The following is an 18756-nucleotide window of genomic DNA, read 5'->3' as shown; positions in this document are numbered from 1 at the left end:
AGTATTAGTTTTCCCTTCTCCAACATTTACATGTCAGTAAAATTGAACTGCCTTTTGAAGTTTATAATAGTTTAATACAGAAACCCAGATTCCATTTGATAAACAAGTCTTCAACCCATATGGAAGAATCATACTGGTTCATTTAGCAAGTATATGTAGGTCTATTACAGGCCAAAAAATACGGAGGAGGGACATCAAATACATTAAAAATGAGACAAGAGACCAAAAAAATTATTGTGTTTTAACTTTAATAATACACTCGAAATTTTAACACAAGGATTCACTATTTTAATTAACACTTAAACACAATTATAAGGAAGAAAATGCTGAATGCACTTATGAATAAAGTACAGCATCTGTCTTTAGATTCACGAGCTGCCCAAAACATTTAAAATCTATAGCATATGAAGTCACGGAACCATAGGGCTAGAAGAAAACCCCACACGGTAATTCTTAACTGGGTTCAGATTGATCGTGACACTGAATACTTTTTAACTCATGTGACGGTCATTTTGGTCATCTAATCACACAGATGTCAACCACAGGGCTTTGCAAATGTGGAATGGTGATTCACAGTTAAAATGAAGTATAATAGATAACCAGAATAGAATCCCCTTAGTCACTGTTTTAATATTTTCAATTTGCACACTTAAAATGTTAACACGAGATAAAATTTCACTATTTAAATTCACATTACAGGTACCAAAACTACAAAGGAATACAGCAAAAATAGAGACCTACTGTAGTCTCTGGCTTTTAAGCTCACACACTGGTCAAAATATTCAGAAATTCAAAGGGTAAGAAGTCACAATAGAGAGTGGAAAGCCTTAAGACAATTTAACACACTCATTGTACAGCTGACCAAACTGAGGACCAAGGCAACTGGACCATAACAATCCATGTGTGTTTTTTGAAAGTGACAGTAACCACCATAGTCATGAGAAATGCAGGCTGACCACTTTAGGAGAATTTAATATTTAAGTTAGCAATTCAGAATTTCCCACTATGAGTGAATAAAAGTAGAAGGATGTTAAATATTCAAGAGAAGTTACTCTTATAAGTCAGGATGTCTTAGGCTGAGGATTGAGAATAAAAGCACTTCACAAATAGAATAGTGACCACAAATTATTACAAGTCAAGATAATAGTTATACAGAAGGTAAATTTTCTTGATACACAAAAATTGTTTTGATGAACTTTTCAGTAGGTGCGTTAGCTTCAAACACAAGAGGAACATAAAACCACTTAGTAACTTTAGAGCTTATGTAATATTCTTGTCGAAAAACAGTTGCTGAAATTACCAACAAAATGACAGAATATCTTTAAAGCAGTGCCCTCCTTATAACCTGTAATCATTTCACTTGCCAATTTTTAAGAATCATTAGTTGGACTGTAAATCCTGTGCAGGTAGACTTCTACTTTATCGTTACCCAAATTACAGATATCCAAGATACCGACGATGTGCGCTTTATCCAGTTTACTTGCGGCTTTTATAATATCACCTAAAAGTAAAAAGCAGATGGTAAGTATTGTAAACTAGTTAAATATTTACTTGGATTTAGTATCACATAAGCTGATTTTTTTCTTATAACATTAAGAATGTCCCTCATCTTCTCCCTCTTTCCTCCAATTTGTCACACATTCATCAAAGTTACATTATTATAAATTACAAAGTTAATTTCTGCACATAACAATGAGTATATCATACAGACGCTACTACTAATGTCAAGATACGGGTTGGTATTCCAAAGCCATATTTAGTTATTTTTAGGTTTTAAATATTCTTGGTGGAGTAAAGTAAGTCTATATATTTTCAAGGTTATTTATATGGTACCAAGTAAACAACTTATTGTTTACACTCCAAGGGAGTACAAAAATCATTTTTTCTATTTTGAAATTTAATTATCTTTATGAAACTTACAAGACAAAGCCAAATACATACGTGTAACTGAAGTTTTTCCAAGTGTATTTCCTTTGAAATAGCTTTTTTTTTAAGATTTTATTTATTTATTTGACAGAGATAGAGACAGCCAGCGAGAGAGGGAACACAAGCAGGGGGAGTGGGAGAGGAAGAAGCAGGCTCATAGCGGAGGAGCCTGATGTGGGGCTCGATCCCATAATGCTGGGATCACGCCCTGAGCCGAAGGCAGACGCTTAACCGCTGAGCCACCCAGGCGCCCCTCCTTTGAAATAGCTTTATTAACTAACACTTAGCTTTGGATACTCTCAAGAAGCTTTCTCAAAAATGGATCAGGTGAGGGACACTGCTGTATATGGCGGAGCAGGCAAGTCCAGGGCTGTGTCCCTCCACTAAAACAACTTACAGGCTGACAAACACTCTCAGATCAACTTCTGCAGAACTCTGGAATGCACACAAAAACTTAAAACAATCAGGGGAAAGATTAATAGAGGAAGAGCTGCTGCACTGTGGTAAGAATGTGCTGTGGTGTTTTAAAGTGCCCATCTATTACGTGAATCAGCAGCAGCCATGAAGACGGCAGCTTGCACTCCTGGGGTAGGTTGCTAGCACCAGATGGTGGGATGCAGAACTTACTCTCAAAGACGTGGTTGTGAGTTTGGACCTGTTAGGCAGCTGCCTTAAGGGCAGATGCAAGAGCCTGCTTTCGTTTCACCTGATTTGGGGCATTCCCACGACTGGGGTAGCTTCCTCAATGGCTTTTGTTGAAAGCATATGAAGGCAAAAACATTAGCCAAAGCAGCTGGGGCAAAGCATAAAGTTGGGACAAGCAATAGACAGATCAAAAAGCCTGAGGAGGAAGGGGGTAGGAAGAGACACATGTGGAGGGATAAGGGCTTTTTAAGAGCTCCTGTGTACACTAGGGCATCAAGAAAACTACACGTATGCCCAGTGCTAGATGCATGCTCAGAAAAAGGCCTGAGAAAAACTTCAATTGTTCACCTCTGGCTGACCATCAGGTTCTGCAGAGCAGGAAGGAACGTTAAGTCAGGGCTGTAAACAGCCTGGTAAGCACAGAACACAGATTCAACCGCAAAAACTGGAGATCATTTTTTGTCCTTGTTTTCCTTTTCTCTCCTCCAGGTGTTTAAAGAAACTCTTCCAAAGCACTAACTGACCACTAGGAAGCTAACCGATCACAGACTTCAGTGGTTACACATGACAAAGACTTCATTTTAAGTATAAGAAAATGAAAACATTTAGAGGCTAAGTAACTTACACGAAGTCCCATAGTGATTCTAAGACACACAGTCTGGCTTCAAGGCATGTGCTCTTAACTTTTGTATGCTAGGGCTACATCTCTGTAAAACTGTACCCCAAAGCCAGTGGTGGATCCAGGTTTTGTGGGGCCTGAAGGACATACTATTTAGATGCCCCTTTTATACATAGAGTACTGAAGCAAGTGAGGGCTTCTCAAGCTTAGTCTTTGTTAGCTTCACAATTAAAGCCACCTCTGCTAGACATGTCACAAAATCTGATGAATGACTTACAGCTGTGCAAATTCACTAATGCACAATGAATATAATAATGACAAATCTAGAAAATAACTATATAACTTTCTTCTTTGAATGGGATGGACTTTGACCTAATGCTTTGGAAAGATTTTGAGACCTCTAGCTTTGATGCTAACAGCAACAACCCAAACCTTAATAATTCTAATTGTTATCATATATTGACTTTTACAAATAATGACTTACAGAATGTCTGCAACAAAACTATAAGTAAATCTACTGTTTGGGTGATTGACTGCCTACTTGTGTCAATGCATTGAGCAAATGATGACCTCTTAATCTGCTCATCTGGTACTACATCAGAGAATATTGTGAGGATTAAATACTCAGGATATAGAGCACTTAGATTGGTGGCTGACACATAGCAAGAGCGCAGTTTATCAGCAACAATCATTTTCTACTTAAGAAAACCTATTTGACAAGGCAGGAAACAACAAATGTTGGAGAGGACGTGGAGAAAGGGGATCCTTCCTACGTTGTTGGTGGGAATGCAAGTTGGTACAGCTACTCTGGAAAACAGTGTGGAGGTCCCTTCAAAAGTTAAAAATTGAGCTAGCCTATGATCCAGCCATTGCACTACTGGGTATCTACCCCAAAGATACAGATGTAGTGAAGAGAAGGGCCACATGCACCCCAATGTTCATAGCAGCATTGTCCACAATAGCTAAATTGTGGAGGGATCCGAGATGCCCTTCAACAGATGACTGGATTAAGAAGTTGTGGTCCATATATACAATGGAATATTACTCAGCTATCAGAAAGAACGAGTTCTCAACATTTGCTGCAACATGGACAGCACTGGACGAGATAATGCTAAGTGAAATAAGTCAAGCAGAGAAAGACAATTATCATATGGTTTCAGTCATTTGTGGGACATAGGAATAGCAGATCGGTAGGAGAAGGAAGGGAAGAATGAAAGGGGGGTAAACAGAAGGGGGAATGAACCATGAGAGACTATGGACTCTGGGAAACAAACAGTGTTTAGAGGGGAAGGGGGTGGGAGATTTGGATAGGCTGGTGATGGGTATTAAGGAAGGCACGTATTGCATGGTGCACTGGGTGTTATACGCAACTAATGAATCATCGAACTTAACATCAGAAACCAGGGATGTACTGTATGGTGACTAACATAATATAATAAAAAAATTAAACAAACAAACAAAATGTTAAAAAATAAAGAAAAAAAACCTAGTATGAAATTTAGATATTATTATTTACATCACATAGGGATTCTCTTAAAAGGACTATAGATTTTTACCTAGAAAATGAGCTTCTCTACATTTCACTTTAAATTGTTAGAATTGTGTACAAAAACTGTACTTTTTAAGAAATGTCACAGATGCACATGGTGAGTGTGACAAAGGCAATGCTATATAGAAGATAAAGCGTCCTGGCATCTCTTGTAGCTAGGTTGGGATCATGTAAGTAAGTTCTGGCAAATGAGAATGTGAATAGAAATGATGTGTCACTTCCAGGCTAACAATTAAAAGCCAGTGTCTCCTTCATCTCTTCCTTCCTCTGCTTAGACAGCCCTAGAAGCCACTTGTTCCTGCTGAAGCTGCAAGAAGATGGAAGCAGACTGCATTCCTGAATTACCACTAAGAGGAAAGCTAATAACTATTGCATCAGATTTAACTTGAGCAAGAAATAAACATTTATTATGTTAAAGTCACTGAGACTTTGAAGTGGCTTTGTAAGTGCTTCACCATCTAACCTATGTTGTAACACAGTGCGGTATTCCTGCCTGCAAAATCATACAGGAAACTCTGATTACCTAGAGAATAATAAAATAAAAATAATAAAATTGTTTTCTTACATGTGTTAAAACTCTTCTATAACAAGTTATGCTTCTGAAGTGTTTATCAATGGAGATGTTAACTCAATGTGTTCAAAGAGGAGGAAGGGGTGTGTGTGTGTGTGTGTATGTGTGTGTAAGTCCCTGTAGTTCATAAAGATGATATCAATTAGGACATCTATATACTAACATGAAAACTATTCAAGATACATTATCAAGAGGAAAAAGGTGGTTATGGAACTATGTTTACTATAATTCCACTTATGTGTATTACTTTAAGACTGTGTGTGTGTGTGAGATCAAGTGAGATTTATTCCCAGTTGCAAGGGTGGTTTAAATATTTGCAAATCAACCAATGTGAGAAATCACATCAATAAAAGAAAGGCTAAAAACCATATGATCATTTCACTAGACACAGATAAAGCATTTGATAAAGTACAACGTCCATGAATGATGAAAACCTTCTGCAAAGTAGCTCTAGAAGGAACATACCTCAACATAATAAATGCCATATATGAAAAACCCACAACTAACACCATCCTAAATGGGAAAAAACTGAGAGCTTTTCCCCTAAGGTCAGGATCACGATAAGGATGCCCACTCTCACCACTGTTATTCAACATAGTACTGGAACTCCTAGTCACAGCAATCAGACAACAAAAAGGAATGAAAAGCACCCAAATCAGTAAGGAAGAAGTAAAACATTCAGGATTTGCAGATGACATGACACTATATACAGAAAACCCTAAAGACTCCACCAAAAAACTGCTAGAACTAATAAAAAAATTCACTAAAGTCACAGGATACAAAATCAACATACAGAAATCTGTTGCATTTCTATACAGTAATAATGAAAACAGCAGAAAGAGAAATTAAGAAGACAACACCAACAAAACTGCAACCAAAATAATAAGATACCTAGGAATAAACCTCACCAAAGAGGTGAAAGCCCTGTACTCTGAAAACTCTAAAACACTGATGAAAGAAATTGAAGATGACATAAAGAAATGGAAAGACATTCCATTCTCACGGACTGGAAGAACAAATACTTTTAAAATGTCTGTACTACCCAAAACAATCTACAGATTTTATGCAATCCCTACCAAAATACCAACAACATTTTTCACAGAACTAGAACGATTTTAAAATTTATATGGAACTTCAAAAGATCCAGAATAGCTGAAGCAATCTTGAAAAAGCAGACCTAGAGGCATCACATCCTGGACTCCAAGTTATATTACAAAGTTATAGTGATCAAAACTGTATGGCACTGGCACAAAAACAGACACATAGATCAATGCAACAGAATAGAAAACCCAGAAATGAACCCACAACTATATGGTCAATTGATCTTCAACAAAGCAGGAAAAAATATCCAATGGGAAAAAGTCTCTTCAACAAATGGTTTGAAACATATTCTACTTGAAACAAATCACCTTGCTTTTGATTACCACATCACTTTTTGAGTGGTTCTTGCCCTTCATGTCTCAAATATTAACTGCTTTGGCAGTATGATACTAGGTTTTCTCAGGTGACCATTAGTGACTTCTGGAGAACAATTGGCATTAACAACTGAGAATTTTGCCTTGATATTTCATACCAATAATAACATACACACATAGCAGAAGAAATGTGATGGAAATAGATGCTGTATGCAGTAAGAAAATAAATACACAAATATTTAAACTATGTATTAGGGCACTAATTAAGAAATCTGGACTTTCTGGAAGTCTAAAGAGCTGCAATGTAAGAAGTAATACTGCAAAGTCAACTAACATATCACCTCTAAAATGAACTGTGGAAAAGATAAAAGACTCATAAAATCAGATATTCAAGCTCAGTTTGCAGTAACCATTACTGCCAAAAGTTACTTCATCATCAGGCACAGCTCATAAGACTTGTTTGAAAACAATATGCACTCAAGAGTTTCATCAGCTTCGAAAGACCCACCACAAAATCCCAAGATAATAAAGGCTGTCTTAAAAGCTCTTTTAAATGTAATATCCTTCTAAGCTCAATGAGAACGGCTAGAAACTTTATTACCTGCTCGGGAAATAAAGATGCAACAGGAAGTGGATAATTATAACTGGGTACATAATTTTACAGGAATATAGAAATAATTTAGAGCTCAGTAAATTATGTAGCAGCCTAAACAATTAGTTGGTTGAAGGGTTTCACTATTGGGATTACATGAACTCCTAGCAGTCCTCAAGGAATTTATTGCATAGCACTTGAATAACTAAACATATATAAAAGAAAACAACCATACTGTACTACGCCATGGAGGTCTTAAAATTTCAGGCAATTGTAAGGTGAAAGGACAGATCATCTCGCCTGAGTTAAAAGGAGAGAAGAGTCAAGTTGGCACTGCTCCATGTGCATATCACTTAAATCTAATGAATACTTGCATTTAGAAATGTATTATAAGAGAACATTCTTAATGTCTGTCTGGAATCAAAACCATTAATTTGTCCAGTTTATTTAAAAATATATTCTCATTTATAAGTCTTGGGGTACATTTACCAAGCAACCCTTTATATTGAGTGTTAAGTCTAGAACTGTTTATATAATCATATCTTAGGATTAGAAGCATTTACAATATTAATTTTATCTTCTGAGTGAAAAGAATATTGAGATTGTCTTACTTGCAAGTGCTCTTGGACTTGCCATTGAGTCATTTCCAGGTGTAGCCTGTGGATACACACAGCTGTAATTCATGCAGCTTAGTAATGAGTCAATTTGAGATGTTCGGAGATCTTCTGGAGAATACATGGGCAGGAATGCAACATCAATTGCGATCTCATGGTTCAGACCTGTATAGAAAGACCACACTTTGTTAAAAGTAGATTAGTACAGGAGGCTAATGAAGCCAGGTTTGCTGGTTTGATCCTGACACGTCCCAAATAGCTTCACACATGTAAATACATGGTTTCAAAGCTAGGAACTAAACCCTTTGATGGGTAAAACTTTATGAATACATGCATCTGGTTGAAAGAGGAGACACTTTAGCGCAGTCTGTCACCACTGCTGAAAATAACAATCCAAAATGTTTAACAAAAAACCCCACAAAAATAACACCCCCCCAAAAAAACACCCCAAAATGTTTTACCTACTGATAGAAGGTTTAAATTTTAATATCCAGAGGATGGCCTGGTCACATAAATGAAGACATGTAGAATATTTTCTTGGTCATTATGTCAGGGGCCATTACAGAATAGAATAATTCAGAGATGACTATTGGTTCCCTTATTGCTATTTGGACTTAAGGATGTATGACTCAAGCAAAGCCAGGGATGGTAGTAACAACGTCCCATCTGCCCTTAATTATACAACATAAACTTCATTTACTCACCATTAGGGCTATAAAAGGTTGCAGTAGAAAAGGGGCTATGGGGGAACAACCAAAGCACATCCTGACCTGTGACTGTCATCTCTTTGTATGGGTCAATGTCTAATAGGGTGGATATAAAAGACTTTTTAGGGATGTTTGGGTGGCTCAGTCAGTTAAGCATCCAACTCTTGCCCTGTCTTAGGCTCTGCACTCAGCGGGGAGTCTGCTTGAGGATTCTTTCCCACTGCCCTCCCCCCTGCTTTTGCATGCTCTCTCACTAAAATAAGTAAATAAATCTTTTTAAAAAAAGACTTTTTAGAGGCAAGGCTTTGAGCTGGGTACAAAAGGATGAATAGCATTTTAATAAACAGAAGGTATTTCAGGTGGGGCAAGGAGTAGCCAAAATTATAGATCAGAGTAAGGAGACCATCTTGACTGGAGGAAGGGTAAACACACAGAGCACAGCTTGAAAGCCCTATGAATTCTACCCAGTCACCCAAAACAGAACCCTGGAGGTTACCCTTAACTCCTTCCTTTTGTTCTTCCCTGATATTTAGCCAGCACGTTTTATAGATTCTATGACCTTAATATCTCCTCTACTCATCACTATGGCAATTCTTAACTACTGTGCATGGGTCAATGATAGGTAAACAAACTCCTTCCTGTTAAGCTGCAAATGGATCCAGAAACACAAGTGCATTTTTTAAAAAGATTTTATTTATTTATTTGACAGAGAGAGTGAGAGAGCACAAGTGGAGAGAATGGCAGAGGGAGAAGGAGAAGCAGGCTCCCTACTGAGCAGGGAGCCCGATGCAGGGCTTGATCCCAGGCCACTGGGATCATGACCTGAGCCGAAGGCAGACCCTTAACCATCTGAGCCACCTGGGCATCCCTACTTTTTTTTTTGCTTTTTTGGGGGGGCAAATGACACTAAAATTCCACAGCTTTAATTTAACATACAACTAATGGCTACTTAAAGGTTTTAAGGATTACTGAAATTTGGTATTCATAAACTATAATAGTCATGATATCTAGAATTTACTGAGGATTTCAATTCTGTATAAGATGTATAACTATTCCATAACTCTAATCAATGTTGCAAAACTCATGTGGCAGTGCACATGCTGGTATCTTATTTCCTTGATTCTAAGACCAAATTTAACTCTAAAATATACCATCAACTTAATAACAGTTTTAATAAAAAGGAAACTCTCCATTAAATGTACACATTGATGCATCCGTAAGGTGCATTCCAACTTGCAAATGTAAAAAAAAAAAAAAAAAAAAAGAAAGTATGCCTTAGAATTGAGAAAATATCAGAAGTTGGAAATCCTGATATTCTCAGGAAGGTAGTTTGATTATCAGTGTGTCATTGATACTATTATGAATTATTTTCTAAATTATAAAATACGGTGAGTTTAACTTCATCATTACTCATGAAATTTGTCATGAGTTCTTTGGTTAAAACTAGTGTTCCGGGTACAAATGTATAAGTAAACAGGCTTCAGAGCCACCATACTTGTTGTTTCTGTGCCTAGAATGTTCTTTCCTCAGATAACCAGATTGTTCCTTCACCCCCATCAGGATTCTGGTGAAATGTTGCTTTTTCAGGGAGACCTAACCCTAACCCTGACCACTCTATTAAAATATAATCCTTTCCAGGACGCTTGGGTAGCTCAGTCGGGTAAGCATCTGACTCCTGATTTCGGCTCAGGTCATGATCTCAGGGTTGTGAGATTGTGCCCCACATCAGGCCCTGCACTGGGTGTGGAGCCTGCTTAATATTCTCTCTCTTCCTCTGCCTCTGCCCCCCCTAAAAAAAAGATAAAATGTAATCCTTTCCTACTATCTTACTCTCCAACCCCTTTCTAGCATTTATCACCATCTCTTTAATTAGCAAGCTCTTTTATTTGTTGTGTTCACTCACGTAACCTCAGGACCTGGAACAGTGCTGGGCACACATTAGATGCTCAGTAAGTATTTGTTAATTCGAGCAAATGAATGTACGTTTGTGCATTTTTTACCTATAATTTTCAAATACTAGACTTTAAGACATTTGTGCATTAAGTATTCGAATATGAATTCATCTGTATTCCTGTTACCAAAGGAGATGAACACAAATATCCTTTCCACATGTGCATACATATGCACTTCAATGGTGACTTCCTGTTTGTGTGTTACTTCAGCAAGTAACTTACACCTTACTGTCTAGGTAAATGTGATCATACATCTGGACTATGTTCAAAATTACAGGAAAGTATAAAATCAAATAAGTAAGCTCATATTCTTTTGTAATGTGTATTATATGCAATTTATGTATCTTCTTCCTCAATTCTTTGTGATCACTGAATTTCTTTTCCAATAAAAAGTGTGAAAGTGTGTGTGCGTGTGTGCGTGCGTGCGTGTGCGTGCAGTGGAGGGGAGGCAATTTATAATCCCAGCACCTATTGCTTGCAATATGCCATATTTTACTTAATCTAAGATGCCCTTAAGAAAAATGCTACCAACTGAACAAGGGCATGACTTCAATTGTAAGATGCATACCGATTTCAAAGATTAAAATATGGGGGAAAAGGGTGTCTTTTGATGATGAAATCTGATAGTAGGTACTTCAGGTTTCAAGATTAAATTACAATTACTTTCGTTATGCAATGTAATAAGGGACAGAATTAAGGTGTGGCAACAGTAATCTAGCTCTGGAACCCATATAATCCGGTGTACTGCTCTACTGAGATACAAGAGTGGGGAGGCATCTCGGTTGAAGAGGAAATCCTGAGGATGTAGCCAGTGAGGGAACCAACAGTGAGAAAACTCAGTGCTACTCAGTTAATGGTTCAAATAGGCTTCAACAAGGAAGGAGGCATACCTTATGGGTAAAAATAATTGGCCCTGAGCCTGCAGGCCAGTACCAAGGAGGGGAGGAGTTATGTTGGCTTGCTTGGTTGCTTTAATAGAGGAAAAAAGACAGAATAAGACACTTCAAAATTACTGGGTCCTCCAGAGATCAGCAAGATACTGCAGAGGGATAATCATTCACTGGAAGATAGTATCAATGTAGGTGGACAAACTTCATGTTGGAAGAAATTTGAGTATCATATAGATTTATCTGCCAGGATTGGTTTAGCTAGTTTTATCTAAAAACAGAGGTCTAGAACAGGGGTCAGCAAACTATGACTTGGGGCGGTCAAATCTAGCTTGCACCTGGTTTTGTACAACACATGAGCTAAGAATGTTTTTTTTCATCTTAAGTAGTTGAAAAAAATCAGATGAATATTTTGTGATATGTGAAAATTATAAGCAACTCAAATTTCAGTGACTATAAATTAAGTTTTATCCAAACAGAGCCATGCACATTCATTTATATATTGTCTATGGCTGCTTTCACAACTAAAACAGCAGAACTAAGTAGTTGGGACAGATACTGTATGGTCTGCAAAGCCTCAAACATTTACTACTTGGCCCTTTACAGAACAAGTGTACCCCAATGTACTGAACATATAAAAGGTTATCTTTCTGTTTTAGGATTATATCTTTTAACAAATAGTACATTACTAAGAGATGTAATCATCTCTTTTGAATTCATTGCTCATGCCATGCTTACAATGGATTGGCCATTTGTCTGGTCTCATAATACAACTTAGGTTTAATGAATCATCGAGCTTTACATCGGAAACCGGGGATGTACTGTATGGTGACTAACATAATATAATAAAAAATCATTTAAAAAACAAAAAAACAAAAAACAACAACTTAGGTTTCATACTTTCACAAAAGGTATAATAAATTTACCACTTTCACGTCTGATATTCACCACTTATTTTAACCAAAATCTGAGAATATCTGGGGCACTAGGGCGGCTCAGTTGGTTAAGTGTCTGCCCTTGGCTGTGGTCATGATCCCAGGGTCCTGGGCTCGAGCCCTGCATTGGGCTCCCTGCTCTGCGGGGAGCCTGCTTCTCTCCCTCTCCCTTTGATCCCCACTCATGCTTGCTCTCTCTAGTGATCTCTCTCTCTCTCTCTCAAATAAATAGATAAAATCTTAAAAAAAAAACCCAATCTGAGAATATCTATACTTCAAGTCCTATTAAGAGAGTAGTATTTCTCAATCTTAATTCTATTCCTGCATACCTGACAAGCAGGACACATTCTTGTCAGTCATTGGCCCTGGTGTAGCAGTAAGTCTCCCTTAGGAAGGTAAGGGACATTGAATAGGCTGCTTCTCTGGAGTGTACCAGAATTTTAAGGAGTGTGGGAAGGTCTCCCTCAGATGATTTTGATAGGCTACCTCCTTCCTTCAAGGTTCTATAAGAATCGAATGGATCAGCACTAGGTGTTATATGTAAGTGATGAATTGCTGGATTCTACTCCTGAAACTAATATTACACTATATGTTAACTAAAATTTAAATAAAAACTTGATATATAAAAAAAGAATCAATGGATCAGTACCATTTATTTTAGTTCTCCAGATTTCGTTTATGTATTAAGTTAACCATTAGGGAGCTAAGTACTTGGATTTTGTGATACTTAAGTTGAAAATATACTCTTTTACAGAAATGTGTTACTAAGATTTGACTAATTATAAGTTTGATGGAAGAATCAATTATTTGAAGAGCAGTTCAATACCTTTAAAAAAGAAAACTGTAACTGAAAATATCAACCTACTGTTCTTCTGTCCTATTTACACAATAACTTTACATGGTAAAATCTGACTTGAATTTTAATAGAGGAAAAAATAATAGGCTTCCTATATATGAGTGTTTATTTTCTCTGTAATAGAAGACATGTTTAGAGACTCAGGAGACATGATTTCTAATCAAGGGCTGGGTTCTACCTAGCCAGGGTGTAGGACTAGATGATATCCAAACTTCTTTTAACTTTACAGTTAAATACCTCGTCAGGAAAAAAATCCCTTTCTTTCTTCCTGCCGGAAAGTTGACCAAAAATTACTGCCAAATGGTAACTTAGTTATTTGCAAGTACCTGGTAATATGTACTTTTTCTGTTTCCTTTTAAACGTTCTGTTTTTTTTTTAAAGATTTTATTTATTTATTCGACAGAGATAGAGACAGCCAGCGAGAGAGGGAACACAAGCAGGGGGAGTGGGAGAGGAAGAAGCAGGCTCATAGCAGAGGAGCCTGATGCGGGGCTCGATCCCGGATCGCCGGGATCACGCCCTGAGCCGAAGGCAGACGCCCAACCGCTGTGCCACCCAGGCGCCCCAAACGTTCTGTTTTGTTTTATCCATCTGTGACTTATTTTTCACTTTTATCCCTGTAAACCACCTTAAGTCCTTGAAAGCAGGTAGGACATAAAACAGCATAATTCTAATGTGGACTAGAGCTGATTGGACAGAATGACACATTTGCCCTTTTCACGTTTGATTCTTGCTTTTTAAGTGATGTAAAGAGACCAAGTAATGTGGTCTAGTAAAAGGAAGCATTTGAAACAGGTCTGACATGTCTAACAGAGTCAGGGGAAATTCATACTTTTTATAGATTGTACACATACACACAATCACACGTATGTACATATGTGTGAGGAGGCAAAGAAAACGGAGTGGGAGAGAGTAAAAATAAAAAAGGAATCTCAATAAAAGTCAAGGTAATTCATTCCAGTACTGTAGATGTAAAAATCTATGAAATGCACTTTCTTTCAGCCATTAAATTAATGTTAATGACTTTTCCTCATTCTTTTATTTTAAGGTAACAAGACCTTCCTTTAAGATACAAATACAAAGAAACATTTTCCTTGACTCTGAGAATAGCTTATTTTGGCTAAGATTTTATTTTAGAATTAATATTTTTTTTCATTCATTGGAAAGAAACATAAAATTAAATATAAGTTTAAAAATGTGTTGACTTTTTAAAAGTTTTTATTTAAATTCCAGTTAGTTAACATACAGGGTAATATTAGTTTCAGGTGTACAACATAGTGCTTCAACACTTCATACATCACCCTGTACTCATCACAATAAGTACACTCCTTAATCCCCATCAATCACCTAGTTCACCCATCCCCCCACCCATCTTCCCTCTGGTAACCATCAGTTTGTTTTCTTAAAAAAAAAATGTGTTGACTTTTAAATTTCTGGAAGTTCTATGGCTACCTCACAGTTTTGAACAACCTGAGAAAATCCATTTATTTTCGCTTATAGACCAGGGAAGTTTTTTAGCTTTTTTCTGTTACAACCCGAGTTAGTTGAGAATTTTATTTTTTTCAGGGGCTAAACAGACCACTGCTCATAGGAGCTTCTCCGATCAGTACCCCTTTTCTCTTTAACCTACATTTTACCTTTCAATGGTTCAGATACACTGAGAAAGAGAGTGGTGGCTAAAGAAAAACAAAATCAGTTTTAGAAGTAGTCAGGTAGTCAGAGGTGAGGAAAGTTCCCTTGTTTCCCATTCTTCTCTGCCCAAATACTTTCCTAGGACTTGTCAATGTTTAAAAGCCCGCAACTGGATGGGACTGGAGGAGATAAGCTAAGCGAAATAAGTCAAGCAGAGAAAGACAATTATCATATGGTTTCTCTCATCTATGGAACATAAGAAGTAGGAAGATCGGTAGGAGAAGAAAGGGAAGAAGAAAGTGGGGATAAACAGATGGGGGAATGAACCATGAGAGACTATGGACTCTGGGAAACAAACTGAGGGCTTCAGAGGGGTGGGGGATGGGGGAATGGGATAGGCTGGCGATGGGTGGTGGGGAGGGCACGTATTGCATGGTGCACTGGGTGTTTTACGCAAATAATGAATCATGGAACTTTACATCAAAAACTAGGGATGTACTGTATGGTGACTAACATAATATAATAAAAAAATTATTATAAAAAAATAAAAGCCCGCAACTGGAGCTTAATGTATTCCAGAATTAGTGTTCCATTCCTCCATTGGTTTGAGCTAAACAGGAGTTCTCCTTGGACTTTATTTTTTTAGGGGGGAGAGCTTAATTTTTTCAAGCAAAATAGTATCATCTATATTGAAAATACATTAAATTAATGACATTCACAGAAAAGAACACTTCACTTACCTAGGATGGTTACTTCAAAATGTCCAAGGCTTCGGGCACTCTTAAAGTCATCAAGGTTTGGGGGCCTTCCCTCTGGGGGTATGTACTTGGCAGGCTGAGAATTAAACTGCTCAGTAAGAAACTTTCTCTGCTCGAAAATAAATTTCCGTGGAATACTTTCAGGATAAACATGGCTGTAATGCAGGTGATCAATTAAGGCAAACTTTTTCTCTTTCCACAGCTGACTTTCCCACCTATCGCTTATGGGTCTTCTGCCTTTTCCTGCAGCGCTAGCGCTTGCGCTTTCTCGATCTGTTAAAGACAAAATAAGATAGGTACACAATGGGGTGACCTGCGAACTAACCAAATCGTCACTGAGTACAAAAAAGCACAGATTAATGAGGAATAGTTTAATTAACTTTAAAAATCAAACAACCACATATAAAATGTAAATCGAATGTCCAAAGTTAATTCTTATTAAAGTGAAGAGAGAACCAAATTCATTTTCAAAATAAACTTTTCCTCCAAAATATTAAAAACCGATATTGTTTTTTCTCTTTTGCTGGAATTATGAAGATTTGTAATTACCTTCCTTATACTTTTTCTGTATTTTCTAAACTCTCTTAAATAAACACATATTCCTTTTATATTCAGTGACAAATTCAAGTAAAGTCAAATTTATAACTGCTAGAGATGGGACCACCACTCACTATTAGCGGAATTTAAGCTTCAAATAAAATTTGTTAATCTTTGCTAAAAGGAGCCTGAACAGATACAAACTAGAGTCTTTTTCATGGATATAACTCTCCTTCAAGAAAACCATTTATTATATATGATACTCCTTTCAGATCTAAATAACATGGAAAATAGAGGGAACCAAACTCAGATGAAAGATCCCTTCAATTCTTGATTGTTTTCTATCAAGTCAATTTATCACTTATGTACAGTTTATACTACATATTTAGTTTCTAAGGCAGAATATAATTTCTCCCCTACACATTATGACATTCATTCATTCATTCATTCAGCAAATAATTATTGAGCACTTATTATATATATTCCAGATACTGTGCTAAAGAATTTGGTAAAATGATATTTTAATTGAATAGTACACCCTAGGAACTGAAGACACATGGCAGAATCAGAAATTGATTTTGGAACAAGACTCTCATGTTGTCAGTTCTGCTAGCTGAGAGAAGCTGACAGCAACTCTGTTTCAGAGTTTATCAAGGTTGCTGAATTGCTTCCTTACAGGCTGCCTATGCCTTGGTGCTCATTATTATCCTAGCATAAAAAACCTTGCTAAGGCTGAAGGGGGTTTCAACAGCAAAGCTTCAGTGTGGTTAATATACCACTTCTGCTTTTGAAACATACCCTATTCCCACACCATTTTCTTAGTTTTTTAAACCTAGCCGGAGACTTACTAAAAATTTCTTATGGGGTAAAGTACTAGACTGAGTTGTAAGAGAAGATAAAGAAGTTGAATACACATTTCTTACTCTCCAAGAATTCAAACCACTCCAATATTACAAAAGACTTTAATTCAAAATTCAGTTGATGAACACACTTAACTTCCTATTATAATGTTTGATAACAAAAAGGATAAAAAATGTAATTGCATATGAAAAAGAATGGAATTAATCAAAGCCAAGAGAAAAACTCAGTTAATAGAACTAAACTGAGAACTGTAGAATGATTTAATCTTTTTTTATTTTCTAAAATAGGTCTCCTTTCCCCAAACTAATAAAAGTACATAATTAGAACAACAATAAGTAGCTATTACAATGATTCAAGTTACAGTGAACATTCCTGACTTATTTGTTCTAAAATATAGCATGCAAATAACAAGTTGTAAGCTATTCCAATTTTTAAAAATTAAATAATCACATCTACCTTACAGGAAAAAAAATCCTATGACTGACCCTGTCAGGAATAAGTCAGAATATTTGCTATGCTTTGTTTGAGTGTTGATATCAAGGACTGGCAAGGTACAAATGTTTATTTGAAAATTTCCTCTGAAAAATCTTGCTTTTTTATTTTAGTAGCTTGGGACTGTAAGTACCTACCCTGATTATATGTTCACAATTATTACAAATGGGCATGAATTCAATACAAGAGATACTGTCAGTCACTGTTTGTGAATAGCAAGATTTCAAAGGCAATAATTAGGAGACAAAAATACATCTAGACTTCAGGTTTTTCTGAAAATATGATGGAAAATTATGAACTGGAATTCTTCCATTTTTAGTTTGAATACTACCAAAAATTACCATATGAAACACATTATGTTTTTAAGCCTAATGCACAACAAAGACACAGTTAATTACCTAGCAAAATTATGTTTTTGCATATATGTACATATCTATATATATCCATATACATGATTATATGTTATAATTATAATAACATTTTAATGAGTCATTTTACCCTAATTTCTGGTGAGAACAGACTTATGTTTTAGTGGGGAAAAATTTTAGTAGAAGACCACATTAAGGTTGTGAGGTAAAAAAAAAACAACAAGAACACATTATAAATGTATGTATGTAGGCATGGTATTTTGTTTCTTCATAAAATCTACTCTGAGCATTTTATGTATGGATAAAAATGATGGGCAGAGGTGTATGGAAATATTTGGGAGGGTAAGGAACTATTTTCTTTGCCTCTTCCCCCTTGTATCCACTAACTCCACCTTGGTGTAAGATCTACAAGGCTAGAAAAGAACAAGGTATTTTTCACTCAGTAGCAAGTACAAAATAGACTTTTTAAAAAAGTATGCAAGTCAGAGGCTACCTGTAATGTTTTTTGATCTCATTAATACTGTTATTGTCTTACTCAACAGTGAAAAATTGAAAGCATTTTCTCTAAGATCAGGAACAAGACAGGATACCCTCTCTCACCATTTTTCTTCAATAGAGTATTGGGAGTCTTAACCACAGCAATAAGGCAAGAAAAAAAAAAAGGTATCCAAATTGGAAAGGAAGAAGTAAAACTGTCACCATTTGCAGATGACATAATATATATTTCTAAAGTCTCCACACAAAAAAATCTGTTAAAACTAAAAAACAAATTCAGTAAAGATGCAGGATACAAAATCAATATACAGAAATGTGCAGTATTTCTATACACTAATAACTATC

General features: G+C 36.4%; 1 protein-coding gene across 1 annotated transcript in view; it reads right to left on the bottom strand.

Annotated features, from left to right (window-relative positions):
- Positions 1-234: 234 nt before the first annotated feature.
- Positions 235-18756, bottom strand: part of RADX (RPA1 related single stranded DNA binding protein, X-linked) — a 69950-nt gene continuing 51428 nt past the window's right edge. Inside the window, exons 12-14 of the mRNA XM_057315320.1 lie at positions 15641-15931; positions 7929-8096; positions 235-1501 (exon numbers count right to left, since the gene is read on the bottom strand). Coding sequence (XP_057171303.1) covers positions 1371-1501; positions 7929-8096; positions 15641-15931 — 590 coding nt within the window. The 3' untranslated portion in view covers positions 235-1370. The remainder of the gene's footprint in view (positions 1502-7928; positions 8097-15640; positions 15932-18756) is intronic.

The sequence above is a fragment of the Ursus arctos genome, chromosome X, assembly GCF_023065955.2.
Source record: "Ursus arctos isolate Adak ecotype North America chromosome X, UrsArc2.0, whole genome shotgun sequence".
NCBI lineage: Eukaryota > Metazoa > Chordata > Mammalia > Carnivora > Ursidae > Ursus > Ursus arctos.
This window is presented reverse-complemented; position numbering and strand designations above follow the sequence as displayed.